The 24100-nt window shown below is 45.9% G+C and overlaps 2 protein-coding genes across 5 annotated transcripts in view; one reads left to right on the forward strand and one right to left on the reverse strand.

Annotated features, from left to right (window-relative positions):
• Positions 1 to 19127, forward strand: part of POGZ (pogo transposable element derived with ZNF domain) — a 40407-nt gene extending 21280 nt beyond the window's left edge. For 2 of the 4 annotated variants that reach the window (XM_076359970.1, XM_076359969.1), the window contains exons 3-18: positions 3580 to 3755; positions 4503 to 4611; positions 6161 to 6454; positions 7247 to 7453; positions 8243 to 8352; positions 8775 to 9109; positions 9804 to 9958; positions 10499 to 10599; positions 11526 to 11672; positions 12642 to 12776; positions 13308 to 13480; positions 14029 to 14169; positions 14808 to 14867; positions 15212 to 15324; positions 16119 to 16143; positions 16283 to 19127. In XM_076359970.1, coding sequence (XP_076216085.1) covers positions 3580 to 3755; positions 4503 to 4611; positions 6161 to 6454; positions 7247 to 7453; positions 8243 to 8352; positions 8775 to 9109; positions 9804 to 9958; positions 10499 to 10599; positions 11526 to 11672; positions 12642 to 12776; positions 13308 to 13480; positions 14029 to 14169; positions 14808 to 14867; positions 15212 to 15324; positions 16119 to 16143; positions 16283 to 17855 — 3854 coding nt within the window. In that variant the 3' untranslated portion in view covers positions 17856 to 19127. The remainder of the gene's footprint in view (positions 1 to 3579; positions 3756 to 4502; positions 4612 to 6160; positions 6455 to 7246; positions 7454 to 8242; positions 8353 to 8774; positions 9110 to 9803; positions 9959 to 10498; positions 10600 to 11525; positions 11673 to 12641; positions 12777 to 13307; positions 13481 to 14028; positions 14170 to 14807; positions 14868 to 15211; positions 15325 to 16118; positions 16144 to 16282) is intronic. The other 2 variants (XM_076359971.1, XM_076359972.1) reach the window with 2 other exon arrangements.
• A 1972-nt stretch (positions 19128 to 21099) lies between these two features.
• On the reverse strand, positions 21100 to 24073 carry PSMB4 (proteasome 20S subunit beta 4). The gene is made up of 7 exons (XM_076360210.1): positions 23929 to 24073; positions 23397 to 23603; positions 22811 to 22957; positions 22549 to 22630; positions 22334 to 22450; positions 21715 to 21803; positions 21100 to 21238 (listed from the first exon to the last, which is right to left on the reverse strand). Exons 1-7 carry the CDS (start codon positions 24051 to 24053, stop codon positions 21226 to 21228), a joined length of 780 nt encoding a protein of 259 aa, XP_076216325.1. The 5' UTR covers positions 24054 to 24073; the 3' UTR covers positions 21100 to 21225.
• Between the last annotated feature and the right edge of the window lie 27 nt (positions 24074 to 24100).

The raw sequence follows: 24100 nt of genomic DNA on the forward strand, positions 1-24100 counted from the left end.
CATCTTTTTCATATCCCTCTTCAGAGACCTTGCTTTGTAAAACAGCAAAGGCTGGAAGCATGTCCTCTTTTTCAGTTGGGATTGGAGGCAGCATGCACAGAGTTCAGACAGTAGTGGGTTCGTGCTCATTGTTTTTGATCCTAAAGAAGAAAGTGGTCAAAGGTAGGCTGCTAGCCTTCATGACATCTCAGCATCTCCATCCTCTGCCTTGGTTTGAGGTTATGCTTGCTGATTGATGCGCCTTTTTTTTTTCCCTCTCTCTCCCTTCTTCGTGCTCCGGCAGTGGGAACTTTTCCAGCAGTCCCCCCGCCGGCTAAGGTGCTTGAAAAAGTGAGGCAAGGTGCAGTGTGGGCCAGGCAGTTGTGTGGCTTGGATCTGAACCTTGTGATGTAGTCTTCCGTTACCCTACTGTTTCTGCCTAGTATAATCTTCATGAAAACATTTGGATCATATACCCTGAGGATTGCCAGCCAGGCAGCATCCAGACTGGCAGTGTAAAGCATCTTCCATTAAAAGAAGCTGTTTTGGCTGTGGGTCAGAACATTTTGGCATGCAGCAAGTCTTTTCCTGGATTTACACAGTTACATAGGAAACACTTGCTGTTCGGGTAGAGCAACCCTTTCCTCTAACATCAGCAGTTTCAGTAATGTTGGGCCATCTTGTAGCCCTGAAACAGCCTGGATATTCTGTCAGTCTCGTGTCATATTGTGCTGCAGATCTACGGTGGGAAGATTCCTGTGGGGCTTCCTGTATCACGGCTCCCTCTGCTGATTTGGAAGCCCTTTGTCCTCAAGGCATGGATTATAGTAATAGCGGGATTGAGTATAAACACAAATACATGAATGAGCTAAACTTTGCGAGGAAGAATGGTATAGAGGAAGAAGGAATTGAAGCCCAAATAAGTATCCTGCTCATTTTCTGGAGTTGAGTTTGAAATGTTTGTGGCCTAATTTATTTTGTTTTTAAATGGTTTTCCCCTCCCCCATGATATTTAGAAAAGGTAATGCATTTTATATGTGCAGATCACTTGCTGTTGGAAGTTCCTTGCTGTCTGATAGACCTGGCCATATGTCACCTGTAATAGGCATTTGGGAGATGAAGGTGTAGTGATCACCAGAGTAAAAAGTAAATTTTTTGCTAAACTGCCTAATGGGATAAGATTCATTTTTTTCCAGATGATAGTCAACAGCCTCAGGTACCAAAACACCCCTCTCTTTGATGGTCCCTTGCTCCCATCATATTTCCATTGTTTACAGTGCAAGAGTCAGGCGTGTACAGACATCGCCTCGTTTCCTGCATAGCTTTGATTTGTTCCCTGACCATCATCCCCGCTGTGCGCAAAGTGAGGCGGATTTCTGTGGAAAAGACAATGTCTGGCCGTGAGTTAAAGTTTGCGTTGTGAGAGGGTGTATGAAAACTGCAGTAGCCGACCTTTACGGTTACTTCTTAGCTTGATCCACAGCATGGGCTTGAGCTAACGCGATGCGTGGGAACAGAGAATTGTGTCCATCCTCCAGTAGACTGGCCACTGAAGGGGACTGACGTCAACAGTGTTTGGCTGAGCATCATTAGTGTTTGTCAGTAGCAAAGGCTTGTTCTGTGTTTTCTGAACCAGTACCTCGGTCATTGTAGACCACTTAATCCCATCTTTCACTAGCATGTTTCTTCACAGCCTCCTCCCTCATCTTTTCTTCTCTTCCTTTTAATTCCTTACTCATCTCTCGGGTGCCAGCGAACATTGGCAGTAGATGGGAGACTCTTCTGATCTTTGTTTTGGTGTGACGTTGGCCCCCAAGTTGCCAGAAGCAATTGGGCAATATTCCTGGGTTTGACTTTCCTCATTCTGTGCAAATATTGCAAGTCTGTTCTGGTTGGCAAGTAAGAGCTTGTGGAACAGAGAGCACACGTGGGACAAATGGGATCTTGACTGAAGGACACAGCCAACTGCGAGAAAGTGTTTGCTGGGCTGCTGCAAGCTGAGATGACCAGAAGCTGATTAATGTTACCTACCCCTGTGGATTTTCCTGGGGGTAGTCGGAGATCACGGATGGCCCTTGGGCAACTGTGCAGAAGAAAATGTTACAAGAAAAAAAGACACCAGAAGAAGCAAAGTTTGCTTTTCTTTAATGACTGAACAATTCTAGTTGTTGCAGCCTACCACCAAAAAAAAAAATCATCGAGGCAGACCTCCATCAGAAACCTTGATCTGCGCAGTTAGCGGTTCACAAAGCAATAGGATACCTTTTTCATCTGCAGGTAATGGAAAGCATTAGGTAACTCTAGGAGTGGTCATGGGATGTTAGCAGTCAAAACTTCACAAGATGATGTGCACCTGAGGACAGAACCTCATGGTGGAGTTATTGGGCAGCTGTATCTATAAGCAGCAAGTCTGTAGTAGACATATACAGTGAAAATCCATTAGGGAAATCCCTCTGGGCGCGATGGTGGGTAACACCAGTGTTAGAGCTCCCTGACAGGTACGTCGGCACAATTGCAAGCAATCAAGTTACTGCTGCTTACTGTAAAGTGTAAGTTATTGTCAAACAAACAAATACTAAATAAAACCCATTAGTATAAAACATCATGAAGACGTTTTAAGCTGAGTGGTTTTACTTCCAAATGAAGTCGGTTAGGAGCACCCGCACAGACAGACAGTGGGTCTCAGCTAGCATGTGGTATCTTGCTAAGCTGCAGTAACCTGGTTGTTTGTAATTACATGAACATACTCTCATACCAAAGAACTTGTGTGAAATATTTTTCATGTATTGTGTGATATTAAGGATATCAGCAGCTGTCTTCCCCATCGTTAACTTTTTTCAAGCAGGATGTTTCACTCCTGAATCAAGAGAATAAGCACTTTGAACCGTTACAAGATATTCTTATGACGCAGACTGCATGCACATCATGACTTCACTGTGATCCAGATGTTTTCAATCTCTTTCCTTTTTTTTTTTTTCTCCTTCTTTTGTTAAAGTTGAAGTTTGTCTGCCACTTTGAAGGTTCAGTCCTATAGTCCTCTTTCTACCCGAGGATGCTGAAGATAATTTTAGGTTACTTCAGAATTCTTGTGACCTCCTGGTCCTGGTTAGTTGAAGCCCTCAGCAGACTCTGGTGCTCCCGACAGCTTGTGATTGTCGATGCTGTTCAGAAACTTCTAGTGCAGCTCTACCTCTGGTACACGTCCTATGCCAGGGGTTGTAGTGGTTCAGCATAAGTTTTCCCAGTATCTGCCAGCAGGTGAATTTTTACTTCATGAGACTAGAAAAAAATATTTTCTTTAGCTGCTGTGGCTGTGTTCAAAGAGCACGCAGGAGCCAGAATAATCACTCTCTGAGGTTGCTCAAGGCTCAGGGATTTGAACACCTAGTTCCTAGGCAGCTTGGAAAACCCTAGTCTAAATATGAATATTAAAACAATATATAGAAGGGTTGGAGGGCTTTCCAGAGCATGCTTTAAAAGTAAGCTTGTGAAACTCATTCAAATTCTGAAGACTAAAATTGCCAACTGAGTGTGTGTGAGAAGCAGCAGTCTCTTTACCTGACAAATGTGACTTCTGCTATATTTCTGTTTTTCTTCTAGCTGGCAATCCTCTTGTTCAGCAAAGTGGACAGCCGCTAATCCTTACCCAGAACCCGACCTCAGGTCTGGGCACAATGGTAACTCAGCCAGTGTTACGACCTGTACAGATCATGCAGAATGCCAATCATGTCACAAATTCTCCAGTGACCAGCCAGCCCATCTTCATAACAACCCAGGTGAGTGCCCTTCCAGCCAGGCTGAGACAGGAGATCTGGTGCACTCATCCGTGGAAGACTGTTCTCTGTTAGATAATCAGATGCCTGTTTCAGTTTTTCTTGTGCACTTTAGTGGATGTTACACTTGAGCTGAAATCTGTTGGGTTTTTGGTTTTTAATTTATGTAGATTTAGAAATAGCTTTGTCTGGAAATAGCTTGTGTTCCTAGTCATTTTGCAGTTGAATCTCACTTGAGAAAATTGGCCGTGTTCCATACCTCAGCAGGTCCTGTGGAGCCAGCACAGGTCTGATGGGACTTCACGCTGGCTCTCACTCGTAGCCTTACCAGTAGGGCCTGACTCCCTGCTGTAGGTGGGTCTGTCTGCTCTGTGTGAATTTGACCTTGCTGAATACTTAACTACTTTTGTTTTATTTTCCTGGGAAATGTGCAGGTAACTTTTTTTTTTTTTAAAATGTCCACTGGCTTCTTTGAGCATTTGCTAAGACCTGGGAGAAGATTTCTGTAGGTGCTTAGGGAAGGAGCGCTTGAGAGTGGAGGCTGTATATCAGAATGTTGTAGATTATAAGGAATGTGGCCCTACTGTTGGGTGAGGTGCTGGCCAAGAACTATGGCCTCATAGTTCAATTGATCTATAGATAGTACTGTGGGGTGGGGGTTTATTTGTTCAGTTGATGTTTAGGGTAGAAAGCTCATATTGAAAGTACTTCAGATATGCTCAGTATGGTAACGGTATTGTTTGATGGCAGGGATTTCCTGTGAGGAATGTGCGGCCTGTACAAAACACAATGAACCAAGTTGGAATTGTTCTGAATGTACAGCAAGGTCAAACAGTTAGACCCATCACCCTTGTCCCAGGTAAGGACTGAAACAAGCCAAAGCCACTGTCATGTTCCTTTTTAGAGTACCAAGGGTTAAAAAAAACAAACAAAAAAAATTATATTTGAAATCTGTATTTCACCTTGTTGTGGTTTAACCTGGCAGGCAGCTAAACACCACGCAGCCGTTCGCTCACTGCCCCCCAGTGGGATGGGGGAGAGAATCGGGGGGGGGGAGTAAAACTTGTGGGTTGAGATGAAGACAATTTAATAGGACAGAAAAGGAAGGGGAAATAATAATAATAATAATAATGATAATGATAAAAGAATATACAAAATAAGTGATACACAATGCAGTTGCTTACCACCTGCTGACTGATGCCCAGCCAGTTCCCGAGCAGCGGCCATGCCCCCCCCCCCCCCCCCCAGCCAACTCCCCCTGGGTTTTTTTGTTCTGCATGATGCTGTATGGTATGGAATATCCCTTTGGCCAGTTTGGGTCAGCTGTCCTGGCTGTGCCCCCTCCCAGCTTCTTGTGCATCTCTAGCCTCCTCGCTGGCAGAGCATGGGAAGCTGAAAAGTCCTTGACTTAGTATAAACACTGCTTAGCAACAACTGAAACATCGGTGTGTTATCACATTATTCTCATGCTAAATCCAAAACACAGCACTACACCAGCTGCTAGGAAGAAAATTAACTGTATCCCAGCCAAAACCAGGACGCACCTGCATATCTAGTAGCTGTAAAGAGGGGGAGGTTCAGTTCTGTAGTAGGTGAGATTTGTCCCTATTTGTGGCTCTAATTCTGCTAGTCAGTTTGCAGCAGAGAGTAGGCCCTTTGATCGTAGTAACAAACCACTTTGCAGAGTAGGGGACTTCCAGCTGGAAGGAATATCTGCCTCTCAGAGCCCCATATAATCTAGCTTCTTCAAAAAGCCTCCTCAGTTAACTTAATTCCAAAGTCCCAGCCCATGACCACCCCTCTTCCTTCTTTTCAAGATCTCCCCATGCCATGCTAGTGCTGGGTAACTGCCTGGAAACCAAGCCTCACCCTGAGGATGATTTTTCTAACGCTCATTTCTGCTACCGGATCCTGTCATGCACCATCAGAAAGCCTAAGAACTCATGTGTCACCGGACACCTGCCTTATAACAAAGCAACCATGCTAGTGATGAGTCACCTTTCACTCTCCCCAGAACGAACCTCCAAAGCCTCGTATCGCAAACTAATTTGCAACTGTAGGATCACCCTTGTCCTGCCATAAGAAGTCTTCCATGAGTTTCCATTGAGCCTAGTGACTAGGACTGTGAACCCCATAAAGTCGGCAGGATTTATGCTCGTAAGCTACTTGAGCCTTTTGGAAAATTCCACCTAAAAAAAGTTGTAAATACAGTCTTCACTCTGTCGTGTTCAGTTTTAGTCTGCTTGGGAAGTGAAATTAAGGTGTTTGAACTCTTAAAACTTCCACTGAAATTACTGGGAATTTTGGGAGCTCAGCAGTGTTGGAAAATAGGTTGCACTCGGTTATTACTGTGCAAGGAATGGAATTCGATTACTTGATCTACCTTGTTTGTTCACTTGTTTTTGAAGCCCCAGGTACCCAGTTTGTAAAACCAACAGTTGGAGTTCCTCAGGTGTTCTCTCAAATGGCCCAGGTGAGACCAGGTACAACCATGCCGGTCCGACCCACCACCAACACTTTCACTACGGTCATTCCGGCCACGCTTACCATCAGGAGCACTGTACCACAGTCCCAGGCACAACAGCAAAGTAAGTCCACTCCCAGCACCTCCACAACTCCTACTGCAACGCAACCAACAACACTTGGACAGTTAACTGTGCAGCAGCCAGGGCAGTCCAGTCAAGCTACTAACCCCAAATTAGGTAAGACTTGCCATGGAAAAGCAAGGGGACTCGAGTGTATAACACTGTCTATAATTTGATCTTCAAACATACGGCGTAGCAGCTAAAAGACAGAAGTTGAGTCAGAACTCCTGGGTTCTATTTTTGCCTCTGTCACTGACTCACGCTTCGTTTCTTACCAACCTGGAAAATGAGGATAATCCTGCCATCATGTCCAGTTTGGTTTGAGAACTAGTTAAATTTTGTGTTGTAGAATGTTCTGAGACCATCAGTTAGAAGTCCCCAAAAGTGAAAAATACTATTTGTTAATCACTTGTATTTTGTAAAGTTAAATAGATGATGAACACAAGCAGAAACTAACCATGTTGCTCTTTTTTTTTTTTTTTGAATGTTGGATGAATTCATGAGTGAAATGATTGCTCAAGAATAGTGACAAACCATTTAAAAAGGAAGAAAAAGACTTCTTCACACAGCAAGTAGTCAGGTTATTTTTAGCTTTAAGCGGCCGTAATCATATACAGCTGCATTTAGAAAAGAAATACAAATAATTTTTGTGACCATCAGTATCCTGTTTAGTTCATCGTGGGACTTGGCTCATATCTTGGAGTGTGATCTGGAAGGTTAGGGAAATTTACTTTCCCAGTCTTGCCAGCCTTCGCATTACTGGACAGGATAATTGATGGCTTAGTCATCTTTGGAGACTCAAGGTAGAAGAGCAAGAACAAGGCATACTAGATGGGGGCAGGATTCACACAGTGGATCAGATCTTACTGATTCCTTATTAGTGTTCTTGTATTACCGTTCCCTTGGCAGTGAGTATTGCAAGCTTTGTGACTGTAAAGAGACCTGGAGTGACTGGTGAGAACAGCAATGAGGTTGCTAAGCTAGTGAATACCCTGAACACCATTCCTTCGTTAGGACAGAGCCCTGGCCCGCTGGTGGTTTCCAACAGCAGCCCTGTGCATGGTTCCCAGAGATCTAGTGTTTCAGAGTCGTCGTCATCGTCGTCATCATTAAAAGGTATGGTCTATAGCAGCTATCTTAACTTGATTGATTCTACTGAGAATTCAGAAGTTTTATTTTCTGGAGTAAAAAAGTGCTAGCCTGTAACTACTGAGATTTCATAACAGGGATAAACACTTGAAAAGCTCTGCTATTAATTTCTTCATCTCTTTCTGTACATTTTTATCCAGTGATTATATTTTGTTTGTGGATATTTGCTTGCATACACTATTTTGCATTCAAAATTATTGGTGTGCATGCTGCCATCTTGAGAATACACACACCTGAAATACTCTACACAAGGAGGCAAAAGGATAAAATCTTTGCTTCTCTTCTTCCAAAAAAGCACCTTCCTAAGGTGTTTGGGAGTCCAAAAGTTGATTTAAGGTACATTTCATGTCATCTGTATTCTGAGTTTCTTGCTACAGCTGGATGTGAAGATGAGGCATTTTAGTCTGATGGAAAACCAAAGCAAACAAATGATTAAAGAAACCAAACAAACGATTAAAGAAAAAGGGGAGATGAGTTGAGCTGACCTTTTTTCCTTTTTTTAAAATTTTTTTTATTTATGAAGTCTGATTTTGAGACACTGCTATTCTTATTCTAGCTACTGGGGGGTATGTTTTGTCATACAGATTGTCAGAAGTTTGCATACTTTTGCCTTTTTTCATGCCTCTTCCAGTCTAGTTCGTAGTTAAAAGTACAGCTCTTGAAACGGAAGTATTTCAGTATGCCAAAAAGGTTGCCTGGATTTAAGATGAAGTGTAAGGATTCTATTTTTCTTGTTTTGTGTTTTTCCTGTTACAGTCAGTTCATCTCCTATTCCCACATTTGATTTGCAAGATGGTGGCAGGAAGGTCTGCCCAAGATGTGATGCTCAGTTTCGAGTCACTGAAGCTTTAAGAGGACATATGTGTGTAAGTAACCATTCTAAGATGAGCAGTTAATGCTTGTGATTGTGGAGAGCAAAGAATAGTTCTCCCTAGATCAGGGACTTCTGTGAAAGGGAAGAATATGACTGGGAGAAAGTGAGAGGCAAAGGAGACGCCGTTGGAAGACCTTCCACAGCATCCCTCACTGGAAGTAGGCAGGACCTCAGTTTTATGTCCTGTTGGTGCCAGGAGATGCATTTATTTTCTAATCTTACATATCAGTAAACAATCAAAACAGAAAATCAGATATTTGACTCTGCATTACTCTTTCCTCAAGAGTTTCCTAGAGTTCCTCTGTCTTTTCTTAGTACTGGTTAGTCTTTGTCTGTTTAATAGTATATATAGTTCTTCCTAGATACAGTTTAATGTGCGGGGTTTTTTTGTGTTGGTTGTTTTTTTCCTTTTAGTACTGCTGCCCTGAAATGGTTGAATTCCTCAAGAAGAGAAAATCTCTAGAATCTGAACCAAATATTCAATCTGCAAAACCTTCATCTCCAGAAAAAACTACAGCTGTTGCTTCACCACCCTCTTCTACTCCTATCCCTGCCCTGTCCCCACCTGCTAAAGCTCCAGAGCCAAGTGAAAACGTAGTTGACTCATCCCAAAGTAAGCTCATTATGTTAGTAGATGATTTCTACTACGGCAGAGATGGTGGCAAAGTGAGCCAGCTACTGAACTTCCCCAAGGTTCCAACTTCCTTCAGGTGTCCACACTGCACCAAGAGGCTAAAGAACAACATACGGTAAGACGAATGCAATGTGCCTCAAGAACAGCGTACAGTGTTCTGAATACCTCTGATCTGCAGAAGTAAAAATGAGTTGTAAGCATCAGTCTCTCCGACCCTACAGCTTTCCCATATTGTAGCTTAAGACCAGAACTGAAGCACAAAAGGGAGAGATTTGCCCATCGTGACACAGTTCAGTCAGGGTGAAAGTTGTAAGAAGACTGCGTGGTTAGAATAATTGCATTTATATTCTTCAGCAGAGAAGTCTCGTTTGCTCATTGCTAGATAATAGGAAATAATTCTTCTTGAAGAACTGCTCTTCTTATCTTTATTTCAATGCTTTTTCAACAGAGGGAGAAAATATTCTTATGAAATAGTGTATTCGTCTGAGCCAGCCACTATGTTGTTCTATTGTGATAAGTTGAAGTGTTTTGTCATCATCAGTGGAATGCTTGGTTTGGGTCAGAAGCGCTCAAAAGCAAGTAGTACAGCCTCTGTACTGCAAAATCTGTTCTCTCACTTCCCCTAGGCTTAGGGAGCGGGAGGTTGCCAGATAGAAGGAGGTTTTGCTTGCTTTTGATGGGAAGAGCAAGAAGGAGACATCTTAATGCTGTTAAAAAAAACTTCTGGTGTAGCGGTCATGATGCTTTCAGGGTTACAGGTGCTAAACATTTGCATTTCTGTTCACACACTTTCTCTTCACCTCCATAAGGTTTATGAATCACATGAAGCACCACGTTGAACTGGATCAGCAGAATGGAGAGGTAGATGTCCACACCATCTGTCAGCATTGTTACAGGCAGTTCTCCACTCCGTTTCAGCTACAGTGCCACTTAGAGAATGTCCACAGTCCCTATGAGTCAACAAGTAAGTTGATTTGCTGTTGTCGTTTGTTTAGGTTTAAGAGGGTTTCTATCTTTTATTAGCTGCAAATCCATTGAGAAAGGAGTGTCTGTTCTGCCTTGCCCCTTGGTGCCTTGGTTTTGTAGGCCAGCAGAAAAATCCATCTAAATTACGTTTCTGCAAACTTACTGTCAAAAGTATTTTAAAGATCAAGTTCAGTAGTAATGTCATGGTAGAATCTAATTTTTACCAGTAGGTTGACATCAGATTTAAAATCACTTGCAGTTTCCTTGTTAGGACGCCTTCCTACTTGTTGTACCCACCATTTTGTTTAAGAGAATTTTTGCTGCCTTTTGGAAACCTCTCAGAATATATTTCATCATCTACCCAATTAAAAGAGTTGAGAGCTAGTTTTTGGGTGGGTTTGGGGGTTTTTTTTGTTAGGTTGGTTGGTTTTCTTTTGTTTTAAGCTGTTACACTACCAGTTACAAGTTTCTTTGGTATGTTTTAACATGGGGGGTTTTTTGTCCCCCAGCTGTTACCTGCTTTTCCTTTCTTTTGCAGCAAAGTGCAAGATTTGCGAATGGGCATTCGAGAGTGAGCCAATGTTCCTACAGCACATGAAGGACACTCACAAGCCTGGGGAGATGCCCTATGTTTGTCAGGTATTAAAAGCGGTTTAGGGGCTGGACTTCATAAATGCATACTAGAGAATAAGAGGAAATCTGGCACTTTTCAGCAAAGTGAAAAAACTTTTGGTGTAGCGTTCATAATGCTTGGCTCACAGGGGTCCAAAACAGACTTGGGCCATGCAACAGTGCTGTGGAGCCCATTGCGTTTTTTTCCAGGTGTGGACTTAGAGAAGTCCAGTGGCTATTAGGGCAGCATGAGTAGCTGAATATTTGCCACCGGTTCCCAGCACTCTGAAGCTGGATCAGCTTGATAAGACGTTTGTTTAGTCCCAGTGGCATTCAGAGCCTAATTTTTTTTTTCCTCCCAGGGCCTGCAGGCAAATTGCTGTGCCATAAAGAGAAGTTGTCACTCTGGAGCAGATGAGATTATGTTGCTTGTGTGATACCTTTTCTTGACACTCTGTTGCCATGAGATTTGTGCTTGCATCGATTCTGAACGTGTCATCTCCACCCAGAGGTCCTAACACTGTCCCTCCAAAAAGAAAAAACAGAGAAGAACCTTCTAAAATATGTTATGTTAAAACAGATTATGTTCCAAATTCTGCATTTTACATAGACCCTGAAGAAACTGCTCTTTAATATATTCCAACTGCTTTGCATTGACTGTCTCTCCCTTTTTTTCCTTTTTTTCTTGGAACTGGAGCTTGAATTGTCAGTACTTTCTTTTATACAAGTAGTTCAAATCTGTTCCTCCAAACTACTCTGAATACACACTGCTTGATTTAGTATCTTACAGTTGGAATAAGCTAGCAGGTTCTTTAGGACCTGGTTCCTAAACTCCACTGATAAGTATCTTTGGGGATCTGGGCGTTGCTGCTAAGATCTCCATGTTGCAATGGTGGATGTGAGATAGGTTCCTATGTTATTTCACTGTTAATTGTTTCCGTCCACTCCTATAGGTCTGTCAGTATCGTTCATCGCTCTATTCTGAAGTGGATAGCCATTTCCGAATGATCCACGAAGACACACGGCACCTGCTCTGTCCTTACTGTCTCAAAGTCTTTAAGAACGGCAATGCTTTCCAACAGCACTTCATGAGGCACCAGGTACTATGTCAGGGCTGTAGTCTCTTTTTGTTCAAGGCGGTTCCCTCTCCACAGAGATTCAGTGGGTAGTAAGCATGTGATTAGTTGAGCATTTGCTTGGAATAAAAACAGAAAGAAAGAAAACTTGGTTGAAAGAGGGGGCTTAGTAGATGCTGTATTCACTCCAAAACAAAAGCAATTTGCATGCTGTCGTTCCAGACCTTTCATAGGGATTGTGCTGAAGAGAAGAGGCATTGCTCCTTTGGGAGTAGCGCAGATTGTTGTCACTTAGCAGAAAAAAGCATGTTTTGCTGGTCTGTGTTTGCTTCGTGTGATGATTAACCAACAGTGGGCTCTATGTTCATTTGGGTTTTAAATTTTTCTATCTCCAGGTAATAAATAAGTAAATAATACTGTATGCACACAAGTGAATGTAATTTTCGTAGCTCGGTGTTCTGTTTCCATATATGTTGGCTGTATTGACAACATATTTTATGTGGGTGTAGCTGAAGTGTACTTTCAGAATATAGAAATGTAGCACTCTTACCAAGTGCCCAAATTGATTTGCCCCTGAAGTCCTTCGCTGACTCCCATAAGAGGCAGAGGCAAGGCAACTTCTGAAGGAATGTTGCCCCACGCACTGCTCTGTTAGTGTGCCTTACTTTGGCTTAAACAAGCTAGGTCAGACTTGTTCCATGGTACTTCCAGGTCTGGTGTCTCTGCAGAGCCTGATGACTTTAATTGAAAAAACCCAAAACAAACAAAAAATTTAAAACCAAAACACCCAAGATATGGGGCTTGGCGGGGAGGGACTTTCAGATACTAAAGAAAAAAGGGGATGCCTTTGGTTTCGAAGAGGGGAAGAGTGGTTGGTTTTACGGGGGGTTGTTTGGGTTTTTTCCTTCTGCTTTTTCTTTTAAACAAAAAACCCTGCTGTGTTGTGACTTCTGTTTCTCTAAAATGAAATAATTTCATTTGTGTTTGCTTTAGAAGAAGAGTGTTTATCATTGCAACAAGTGTAGACTCCAGTTCCTATTTGCCAAGGATAAAATTGAACACAAGCTGCAGCACCACAAAACTTTCCGAAAGCCCAAACAATTAGAAGGATTGAAACCTGGAACCAAGGTAAGAAATCCAAGTTAACAGCAGGCCTCTGTCCTCTGTTTCCTCAGGAAATGCCTGTAGCGCCTGTATTGGTGTGTATTTATTAAGCACTGCAAAACTGATGTTTGCTTCATCTGCATCGCTTGAACCACACTCACTGGGACAGAAAAACACTTTGTATTCCGTCCGTGTTGTGTGTGTGTGTTTAGTTAATCAGATACTTCATAGAAACAGTAAGTGAGGGAGAGGAGGTGAAAGTGGCATGCCAAAGGTTAAGCTCTCCTAACTGAGGTGTCTACAAGTGAAGGTATCTGAACTAGCTGTCTGGACGCCCTCTGTAGTCGTTAGGGACAAACAGGCACTTCTGGGGCTCGAGTCGTGTGTCCTCTTTTAGGCTACTGCTGCCCTGGGTTGGACGAATCATGTCCTAGGAGCACCTCTTTATTCTCTGCGAAGAGTCTGAAAGACTGCTCCAAACAGAGGAGTCTGAATTTGGATAGATCACTTCTGCCCTTGTGTTTTAGGAGGTATGGGTGTATCTGTTTTCTGCAGGTTACAATCAGGGCATCTAGAGGACAGCCACGGACAGTGCCAATATCTTCAAATGACATGCCGCAGGGCACTGGACAGGAAACCACTCCGCTGTCATCTTCTACCGATCCCCAGCCCATCTTCCTGTACCCGCCTGTCCAGAGGAACGTCCAGAAGAGAGCGGTCAAAAAAATGTCAGAACGTTTTGCTAAATTTCAAATTAAAAAAGATTTTAAAGGAAATGTAGTTAGCTTTTTAATGCCACAGTGATGGGTAATACGATCCTCGGCACTGGACAGCTCTGTCTTACCAGTTGCCAAGGAAACTTTATGCCAGGAGAATCTAGCTTCCCACAAAACCAGGATTAAGTCATGTTATGAAAGCCCTTAAGGTGAAACTGCGAAATACAGAATTAGCTAGGCGCTTTTGTAGAAACAATGGAATTTCATCAGCATAAGGGCTTTCTGCCCATCCTGTGTCCTGCTGCCTTGTCTTCGCTATTTTTTTAATTCTTCTTTTTATTTATTGCCCACTCTTAAATTGTATACTCCTGACTACAACAAACGGGAAATGTTTAGCCGGGCACCGAGGCACCCTAGGAAGCTAGGGCACAAGATGAGACTACTTTGACTGCAGGCTTCTGAAAGTTTACGTGTCGTTAAATTCTTCTCTGTCCTGATGATTGTTACAACTCCAGAGATACCTGTTCAGACACTAATGAAAATATCCCTCTTATCTTCAGGAGTGTCCTGGGGAGGCAGACTTGTCTGGAGTGCAGCTTCGAAATCCCCGACTTCCCAAACCACTTTCCCACCTATGTGCACTGTTCGCTATGTCGCTACAGCACTTGCTGCTCCAGAGCTTATGCCAACCACATGATCAAGTATGTGTGATTCTTTGAACACTGTAGTAGAAATTCCTCCTGCCTGAATGCAGTAGCACCTCTCTCTCTGTCTGCGCTGTAAGAAAGGGGTATCGGGAAATTCCAGTTCACTGCAGTGGTTGGTAAGACACTGGACATGTATTCTGTATCAGCACAGACGTGGGTGGTGGCTTTCAAATGAGATGAGAAAACTGAGCGCAAGAGCTGAGATGCATTCCAAACTATCAGTATTGTAGCTAATGACATGTGCACTGCATGCTGCTGCAGAAAACTCTCATTTTTCAGTGCTCCTAGGATTTCTTGCAAAATTCTGAGATTTAATAATTTAAAAATTTTAAAAAGGAAAAACAAACTGTGCCATGCTTCTACAAGCCTGTGGTCTGTATGGGACCGTGGATAGACCACAGAACAGGATGGTAGAAGAGTTACACCAAAATCTGGGCATTTTTAAATGTTATTGTACAGGGTTTTTTTATTTGGACACACAGTTTTCATTTCCTTGAATACAACACTGGCAGACAAAATATTACTAAACTCGGGATTGGGTCTGTCTTTGTAAACGTGCTGTATTTTGCATGGTTTTATAGCTCTTTAAATACCCAGAATAATTCTGACACTTAAACTCTTTTGTCTTACAGCAACCATGTTCCTCGGAAGAGTCCAAAATACTTGGCTTTGTTTAAAAACTATACTGCCTGGTAATGGAAAACTCGTCATCTTATTTTAATCACCTGGGAATCTAATGTGCATTCACTTTCTGATCTTCCAGTTCTGTTCTTTCATGATCTGCTTCTGAAGAAGCTCTGTTTATTTTTTTTGCCACACAGGAAAATATGTTGAATTAATGGCAATATGTTGAGACTCCCATTGCCTTCCAGTGGGAGTTAATGTTTTGGGGCGGGGGCACTGCCTGTATGCACTGGAGGGTGACGGGTTTTTTTTCTAATTGTTAGTGAGAGGGTGTACATATTTTCATATCTGATGCTGATACTAAGCTCACTTCTCTCTTTTTTTTTTTTTTCTCCCCCCCCCCCCCTTCCAGTGGTGTAAAGCTGTCCTGTTCCTCTTGTCTCTTTGTAACATCTGAGGGTGATGCAATGGCCAAACATCTGGTCTTCAATCCATCACACGAGTTTAGTAACATTATTTTCCGAGGTAAGAGTTTGAAAAGGAGCAGAAAAGTTGCAAAAAACTAAAGCAGGACATAATACATCAGTTCATAGACTCCAGGTCAAATACATCTTTGTTTAGCATTGGGCTGAGCACTTACCGAGTCCTGAGTTCTAATAAAATGTAGTGTTAGGGACCTTCTGTAACTGCCTGAATGAGGCTTCATTGTTATGGAGATTGGAGAGTTAAGCTTTAAGTGAGGCTGCTGTGCCTGGAGCTCAGCTGTGTCACTGGTAACTGCTGTTCTCATGAGATCTTCCCAGGGAGAGACAATGCCGAGGGCTTCAGCGAGTTCCTCTGTTCCTCTGAGACATCATTGTACCTCCATGACACCAGGAGGCCTTAGGCAGCTGCTGGTGCTGGGGTTTGAATAGAGCCTAAAAGTGGCGTTCCAGCCATTTGCTGTGAATTACTGCAACTTGCAAAACTTACGGCCATTGCCTGCAAGGATCTGGCCAAAGCTGAGCTTTCCTAACCAAACTCCTGTTCTTATTTCAAACGGATGTGGGGTTTTTGCTGTTTGTCTCTAACGATGGCTGATGAGTGCGGCTCTGCCCCTTTCAGCGGTCTTCACTTGTTAGTTTGGGTGTGGGAGGAGGTTGGGGCTTGGACGGATGGATGAGCATTAGCTGTTCCTACAGCATATTGGGATGCTTCAGACTAACAGACACCAGAGGGATGCTGATCCCCCTCTCTGTAAGAGAACTTGTTTGTTTGCACTGACTTCGTGTTTGTTTGCTAAGCTACAAATGTTTTTGTTGTTTTGTTTGTCTTAACAGGGCCTACTTGGATATCACATTCCAGGTAAACTGTTTGTAAACTCTTATCTGCCATCATCTGTTTCAGTTTGTGGGGTTGGCTTTTTTTTCCCCTGTTTGTTTGTTTTCCCTCAGCAGCTTTATTTTCTCGGTTTTAAGAAGGTCCTCTGTTCTCTCCCTTCAAGGCACATTCAGCCCCAGGACAAAAGCATGAAGAATACATGTCCTACCTATTCCCCAAGTAAAGCTGCTACTGTGAAAACAAAGTCTATGTTACCTGCGAAAGATGACCTGGAGCCTGAACTGGCACCAGCAGTCTACAACAGACCTGTGGTCTGCCAGGAAGAAGAGTGCTTAAATATTGATGCTCAAGAAGATGAGCAGCCAACAAAGGAGCCGGAGCCTGCAAGCAAAAAGGAGCAGCTGTCGGTAAAAAAGCTGCGAGTTGTACTGTTTGCTTTGTGCTGCAACACTGAACAGGCTGCAGAGCACTTCCGAAATCCTCAGAGGCGGATCAAGCGCTGGCTACGAAGGTTTCAAGCTTTCCAAGAAGAGAACTTGGCGTCCCTGTCAGAGGGCAAGTACCTCAGCTTAGAGGCTGAAGAGAAACTAGCCGAATGGGTCCTCACACAGAGAGAGCAGCAGCTGCCTGTGAATGAGGAGACTCTCTTCCAGAAAGCCACCAAGATTGGCCGATCCCTTGAAGGTGGCTTCAAGATCTCCTATGAGTGGGCAGTGAGGTTCATGCTACGGCACAACCTCAGCACGCATACTCGAAGGGCAGTGGCTCACCCTCTCCCCAAAGACGTAGAGGACAACGCCAGTTGCTTCATCGAGTTTGTGCAGCGGCAAATCCACACTCAAGACCTGCCTCTCTCCATGATCGCGGCCATCGACGAAATCTCTCTCTTCCTCGACGTGGAGGTGCTGAGCAGCGATGACAGGAAGGAGAACGCTTTGCAGACGGTGGGAACCGGGGAGCCCTGGTGCGACGTTGTCCTCACGATCCTCGCCGACGGAAGTGTTCTCCCAACGCTGGTCTTCTACAGGGGTCACGTACAGCAGCCCGCCAATGTGCCAGAATCTATCATGTTGGAGGCAAAGGAGAACGGATACAGCGACGACGAAGTCATGGAGTTGTGGTCGTCCAGAGTGTGGCAGAAGCACACGGAGTGTCAGAACAGCAAGGGCATGCTCGTGCTGGATTGTCACCGAACACACCTCTCGGAAGAAGTACTGTCCTTGCTGAGTGCGTCCAGCACTCTGCCGGCTGTTGTCCCTGCTGGCTGCAGCTCCAAAATCCAACCTCTAGATGTTTGTATAAAAAGGACTGTGAAAAATTTCTTGCATAAAAAGTGGAAAGAGCAAGCCAAGGAAATGGCGGACTCCACGTGCGACTCGGACATTCTTCTGCAGCTGGTGTTATGCTGGCTGGCAGAGGTCCTGGAGGTCATTAGTGACTCTCCCGAACTCGTGCAGCAGTCCTTCCTGGTGGCCAGCGTGCTGCCCGGTCCGGACGGCACAGCCAACTCGCCCACGCGCAACGCCGACATGCAGGAGGAGCTGATTGCCTCTCTGGAGGAGCAGCTGAAGCTGAACGATGAGCAGCAGGAGGAGGCGGCGGCTGAGGTCCAGGATCGGACCCAAGCCGAGGAATCTGCAGACCCAGAAATCCTCCATCAGCTCTTCGAAGGGGAAAGTGAGACTGAGTCGTTCTATGGCTTTGAAGATGCTGACTTGGATCTGATGGAAATCTGAGCACTGATCTGCGAATCGTGATCCAGAAAGGGTTATTTTTTAAATAAATGTTGGATGAGACCATTACACTTCCCTGTGGATTTGTGGGTTTAGGAAACTCGTAGGCGATCACTCAGATAAATAGCCATTTATGCTGTTCATTTATAAGTTTTGTGCTTTTTTAAAAGAAAAATCACTGTGTTGGTATTTTCTGAAAATATATTGTGGGTGAATATTTTTGCGTTTTCTTTACCTCACTGTATCATAGTTTTCTGTTTTTATTGTGCAGAAATGTTTTGAATTATACATTGTCAATGTGACCATTTCTAAAGAAAGGAAAAAAAATATGTAGCTAATGAACCAGTATATAAATCTTTTTGGTTGTCTTAACACAGATTTTTTTTTTTTTAACACTTGACCCAGAGATTTAGGTTTCTGTGGAAAATTTAGATATGAGTTACTGCTTTAATGTGTGAACCTTCTATAATTGGCCATTAAGATTGGGTTTGGTTTGGTTTTTTTGTTTTTTGTTTTTGTTTTTTTTTTCCTTTTTAAAAAGAAGAGTAACTATTTTGCTTGTGAATTTGGACGCGGGGTAAAAAACACAAGCGACAGCATTTTGCCTGTTCAATGCCAGCAACGCTTCTTGGGAGCCACGACACTTTGAACTGGGGTTGAACTGAGATCCACAGTCAGGGAGTCAGGGGCAGTGCTGACCCAAACCTCTCGGTTTCCCGTTGACTTTTGACACGGTGCGGTGGTTCCTCCCCTCCACCCGGGAAACCACCCGGCACCCACCTTGCTCCAAAGAATTACTGACAGAGGGTACATGGTGGAAGAGGAAAGTCAAGCCTGTCTTGATCTTCCTGTACAGTAGATGGGAGTTAAGACTGTACGGACCATTAAACGTCGACCTTTTAACTACTAGTAGTTGATAAACCTGCTTTAACCAGTGGCATCAGACACTACGTTCCTTAGAATTAGAAATCTGATTTAATGAAACAAACTGTGACGTGCACAAAAAGAAGACGTTTGTTTTTATTTTTCACTGCCAGCTTAAATTTTTCTACAATTTGCATGTTTGAGGGTTTTTTAATTGTATGTATTATGGTATAAACGGAAAGCATTTTGACATACGGAATTCAGAAGCACCTGCACCTTTCTGTTTCCATAGAGGTTTTGTGAACCTTCCCTATTACCTAAGGAAAGCAGGAGGCAGCATGTGCAGACCTGTAAATGGTTCATCTTTAAAATGTACATAAGTGGAACATTTAATAAAACCAGGGAAATGGATTTATAAACATGTGTTTTTATTATGAAGAACTATTTAATTCTCGTGATACCGTAATGCTTAATACGAAGTGCATAATGAACTCCTCCGCGCCGAGCCGCGTCTCGGAGCTGTGCCCGGGTCGCAGGCTGGGTTCCCTCTCCGTACCCGGAGTCGTTTAGCATGTCCTGAAGAAACCCAGCGATGGGATAGTGATTAAACGTGTTTACATGTCATTAACACCTGAGGCAGAGTTCTGTCCGATTTGCATTTCTGCAACCCCTCCCTGCCCTTCAACTACACGGTAGGTTCGATGGAACAGCCTACTCTCCCCAGTGAGATTTTCTTTTTTTTTTTTTTTTAAATGAAAGTCTGAAAAATCATTAATAAAATACTCTCCTGAATAAGTATTTTTACTGTTGTTTATCTCGGGTAGTAGTAAATACCACTCGTAATACTATTTATGAATTTATTTTGTGTAAGGCTAAGAAATGCCCAGTTCAGCCCCATCTGGAGTACACGTAACACCATTTTGTTACTGTCCTGTAGCCAGCTGGGGTTGTGACAGAGCTGCAGCGTCTCTAGCTGCTTGCAGGGAGCTGAAGGACGATCGCCTTTCATTTTCGGAGGCCTTATACCCCAGTATATTTGCTGCCGGTAGGCAGAGCAATAGGAATTTAAATAGGGAGATCTTAATTATTCTCATCTGGGTGATTAGAGAAAACTGAAGAAACTGAAATCGACACACGCACGCCCTCCATTTTCCCCCTCTGTGCTTTCAACTGGGGCATTTAATAGGTGCCGAGAGCTGCAGGATAACCAAAACGTAGGTGGTGGTTGTGAGGCTACGTGAAGTGACCTGGCGTGCAGCACCTCGGGGGCGACGCTGCGGTGTGTCCTAGAGCTACCCCAGCGGCCGGAGCGCTGGGGCTGGAGCAGCCGCTGCAGCAGGCGGACGCTCGTGGCCTGACAGGAGAGCAGCGCGGGAACCGGCGGCCGGCTGAATTTGAGACCTGGGTTCGGAAATGCTGCTCCACCCTCCCGGTTTCACCACCACCTTGTCCGGCCCGTGGCGATGCCTGGCGGACCTGCTCCGCGTCTCGGTCCGACGGACTGAGGGAGCACCGTGGTGCTCCCGTTCCTGACGCCCGAGAGACCCATCGCTCTCAACCGAGGCAGGAGGATCCACATTTTTTCCGTTAAGCGTGTACGGTTCACAAATACTTTATTTATTTTTCAAACAGAAAACATCTTAAAGATGTGCTTTCCTTCTGTCCGCAGGTGGCTTTTAAAGGTTGACTGAGGCTTTTTACCCGTCCAGAATTCTTGGTTGTCTGGATTACAAGCGATTGCAGCAGGAGAAGCGTGGTACGTGCCGCGCCTAAGTCCAGGTTGCCGGCACACCCCCCAGGACGACGGCGTGCTCCCAATCACAGACGTCGCAGTTCAGTAGGTTTTTCTGTCGTTAGGGCAAATCTTAAAGTGACGCGTATTTAAGATTTAGCAAAGAGGTACCAGCCAAGACGCGTGCTAATCCTAGAGCCCCACGGGTAAACGTTCCAGCTGCTGCTCGTGAGTCGTCTTACACAGCAATACAGACCTGCAGCTCGGAAACCTTTACTAAAATGGAGGCGTGGAGAAAGCAAACATCGTCACGGTCATCTCCAGCAGAGAGAGACCGTGGGTGCTAGTTAGGGGGAGGTGGGGAGCACCTTGACCCCGTTCATACACACACACGCTCGATCCCTGTCTGACAGAGGGACTGGAAGGCAGATACGGGAGGAGGACGGTGTATTTACACCTTTAACGTAAATTAAAAACTACCGAAACCCCAGTCAAGAAAACAACAAAAGCAACTTTTTGTTGCTGCCCTTCTCCAGCAAAAGTAGGGACTTGCAGCTGTTGGTAACCGTCGCCACCTGAAACGAGGAGGCTTCTTGAAGTAAATATTTCTGGAGCATCCCACAAACCCAGTCCCAACCCAAACACACAGGCTTGTCTTAACAGGTTTATTTCATTTCCAAAACAAGTCAGATCAGAGCTTCAAAAGGAGTAACGGATTTACAGCGTATATAAAGGGTGATAACGTGGGCACGACAGCCTGGAGCAGCTCTGCGGAGATCATTCAAAGCCACTGCAAGAAGATATTTTGATAAGGTCAGGATACAACACAACCTGGATGCGGTCAACATCTGCGCTAACGAAATCACCATCTTCGCTTTTATCAGGTGCTGCCTGTCGGCGACATCTGTTCTGAGGAAGCGCAAAGGCAGCAAAGCGGACGGTACATCAACAAAAAGCTTTCCCGCTCCTGAAGGAGCTCGCGCTAACGCCTTCAGGCCTCGGCTGTAAAGGAGAGCGGAGCCCAGAGCTGCCTCCCGGCGCGCGGGGAGCCAGTGCTTCCTCCTGCTGGCCACAACCGCTCTCCCACATTCAAGAACCTGGCTGCAGCGGGGGATCAAGGAGACTCCTACTGAAGCACGCGGCAGGGACGTTACCCTGCAACGGCTGCGCATCACCCAGCCTTTATTAACCACTTTATTTTGTGCCTTCGGGCTTTGCCGACTCGCAGGCTAAGAGCTCAGAGTGTGTGTAATCCGTGGGCATTACCTGACAAGGTGCGCTATGTCCCAGTTGGCTTCCAGGGTCAGGGGTCCCTCCACCTCCACGCCTTTCTCCGTTGCAATAGCTACTTCGTACTGAGGAGAGAAAACATTGACAGTTGTCAGTAAAGCCCCACTTCCACGCTTGAACGTAAGGTGGGCCCTGTGAAAGCTCCAATCAGGAGGAGTCAGTAGTAACAGCTGCCCTTTAACCAACTTCGTTTTAACGTGGCTTTGCGTTCAGTAATGTTTTTACTTTTTGCTCGGTGGGCAAGTTGAGGCAGTAGTAGTAAATAGAAACACTTCCAAAGCTAAAAGGTCGCAGCCTCTGGATGCTACAACCGCAGTGATGGGAGAAGCATCATCAGATCTAAGAAAACACCAGAGATGAGCATCGCTCAGAGTCAAACAGCTCTTCTGAGGCTGCAGGACACAAGGGGAGACTGGCGCTGGAGGACAGCTTTGCTAACGGGATCCCTTAACGCACCCCACCTCTGCCAACTCGGGAGTCGCTGCAAGGTTTCCCCGAGATCGGGGACAGAAGATGGCCTGGGGTGAAGACTGGAGCATCAGCCTGAGGCGCGCAGCAGCTCTCCAGCCAAGGCACGCCAGAGCTGGGCACCTACCCTGTTGAATGATCGAGCGTCTCTGTAATACAGAATTTTCATGCAACGCTCAATCAAGTCACGGGCCTCCTCCTTCGTCAGGCTGGCTTTCTTCTCCAAGACTTCTCTCATCAACGGCTGGGGAAAAAAAAAAAAATAAAATAAAGCCAATAGCTTGACAGCTCAGTCACCCGGCGCTGAGGTCGCTTTAGCAGCCGAGCAAGAGCGTGCTCTACCTGAGCTAGGTACGCTCCGTAACCCGTAGCGAGCGTAGGGGCTTCGTAGGCCACGCCGAGCATGTCCACGTAACCTAGGAAGCTGAAGGGACAGATCCGTGAGCACGGCGGCTGCACAGGCAGGGCTGTGGCGGGGAGGGACTCGGCTTTTGAGCGGCCACACCCAGCCAGAGACCTCTCTGAATCCCGTGGCGTGAGAAGCAGCCCCAGGGAGGGACGCGCAGTAACCACCACACGCTCCACGTCGCTCGTCCTCGCTCACCTCTCGCCATTGTAGTAGCCTCCGATGACAACGGTGTTCCAGAGCGGATTTATCTTGGACCTCCGGTTATACATGACCCTTGTCAGCCAGGAATGAATGGCTTTCGGGCTGTAACTGTGACCATCTCCCAACAGCTCCTCGTCGATTCTAATTTAGGTAGAAATTTCACCCAACTAAGAAAAGGCGGAAACCACCCGGGTGAGAGGGCAGCAGCCCACCTCTGGCTGCACCACCAGCAGGACAGAGCACCCTCCCGCAGACGCCCCGCAGGCTGTTTTGGAACAAGGCCTTACAAGAGGTGAATCAGCCACAGGCCACAAAGAATAACTGAAACTGGCTCTCCACAGCGCTCAGCAGAGAGTTTGGAAACAGACGCTTGTACCAAAGGGACCGTCAAACGACAAGGGGGATTTCAGCTCAGTTTCGTCCCTGCTCAGTGAATGCATTTAATTACGTTTCAGTCCTTTGAGGACTGGGAAGAGAGAGCAGCGCAGCACGAACCGCAGCGCGGTCAGGGCTTGCCCGGCCTGAGCCAGAGCTGCCAGGGAGGCAGCCGCGGCAGCCCCCGCGGGACAGGAGAACTTACACCATCTGGTCAATGATCTGCTTGAGGTACTGGAAGTCGGCGTAGTCGCCGGACGCCCCCAGCATGGTGGTGTCGTTCACCTTCAGGAGCCTGGAGATGCTGCGGAAGCGGGCGAGGGAGCCGTAGGAGCCCATCATGTCTGCAGCGATGATCACCCCCCCGTCGAACTTCACTCCCAGCACCGAGGTGCCCGTCACCATCGGGCTCCTGAAGACCCAAACGTCAGCGCTGCCCCGGCACCAGCGAGGCCCCGGTCTCCCCCAGGGCCTTTGGCCTCCAACACCGCCCGGCCCCTGCCCCCCCCAGCCCCATTTCCTCCCCCCCCCCCCCCAGCCCCCTCTGCTCCCCCCGCGCTGCTCCCCCCAGTTTCTCCGGTCACCCCAGTTTTCCCGTCCCGGACCCCAGGCCCCCTCCCCTGCACCCCCAGCCCCTCCGCTCCCTTCCGCCTCCCCAGACCCCACTTCAGGCCCCCCCCATCCCCAGGGCTCCCAGCGCCCGCATCCCCGGTCCCCTCAGCCCCTCCCGCACTCACAGCGTCCGGGTGAAGGGCAGGACGCCGGCGGCGGGGCCGGGCCCGCCGGGAACGTACGTCTGCCCCGGGGCCGGGCCCCCGGCCCAGAACGGCGGCGGCGGCGCCCGCGCTCCCCCGACCTCCATCTTAGTCACGGTGCGGCCCGCGCTGCGCAGGCGCGACGGAAGAGCGG

Source organism: Aptenodytes patagonicus, chromosome 26 (genome assembly GCF_965638725.1).
Source record: "Aptenodytes patagonicus chromosome 26, bAptPat1.pri.cur, whole genome shotgun sequence".
Taxonomy (NCBI): Eukaryota; Metazoa; Chordata; class Aves; order Sphenisciformes; family Spheniscidae; genus Aptenodytes; species Aptenodytes patagonicus.

What these genes read in the sequence shown, in the direction of transcription:
- PSMB4 (XM_076360210.1), bottom strand. Translation starts at nt 24,053, where the DNA reads ATGGAGGTCGGGGGAGCGCGGGCGCCGCCGCCGCCGTTCTGGGCCGGG. An exon ending in CAGATCATTGACCAGATGGT is followed by an intron (nt 22,958 to 23,396) that starts GTAAGTTCTCCT and finishes TACCTAAATTAG; the next exon opens with AATCGACGAGGAGCTGTTGG. An exon ending in GGCTACTACAATGGCGAGAG is followed by an intron (nt 22,631 to 22,810) that starts GTGAGCGAGGAC and finishes CTGTCCCTTCAG; the next exon opens with CTTCCTAGGTTACGTGGACA.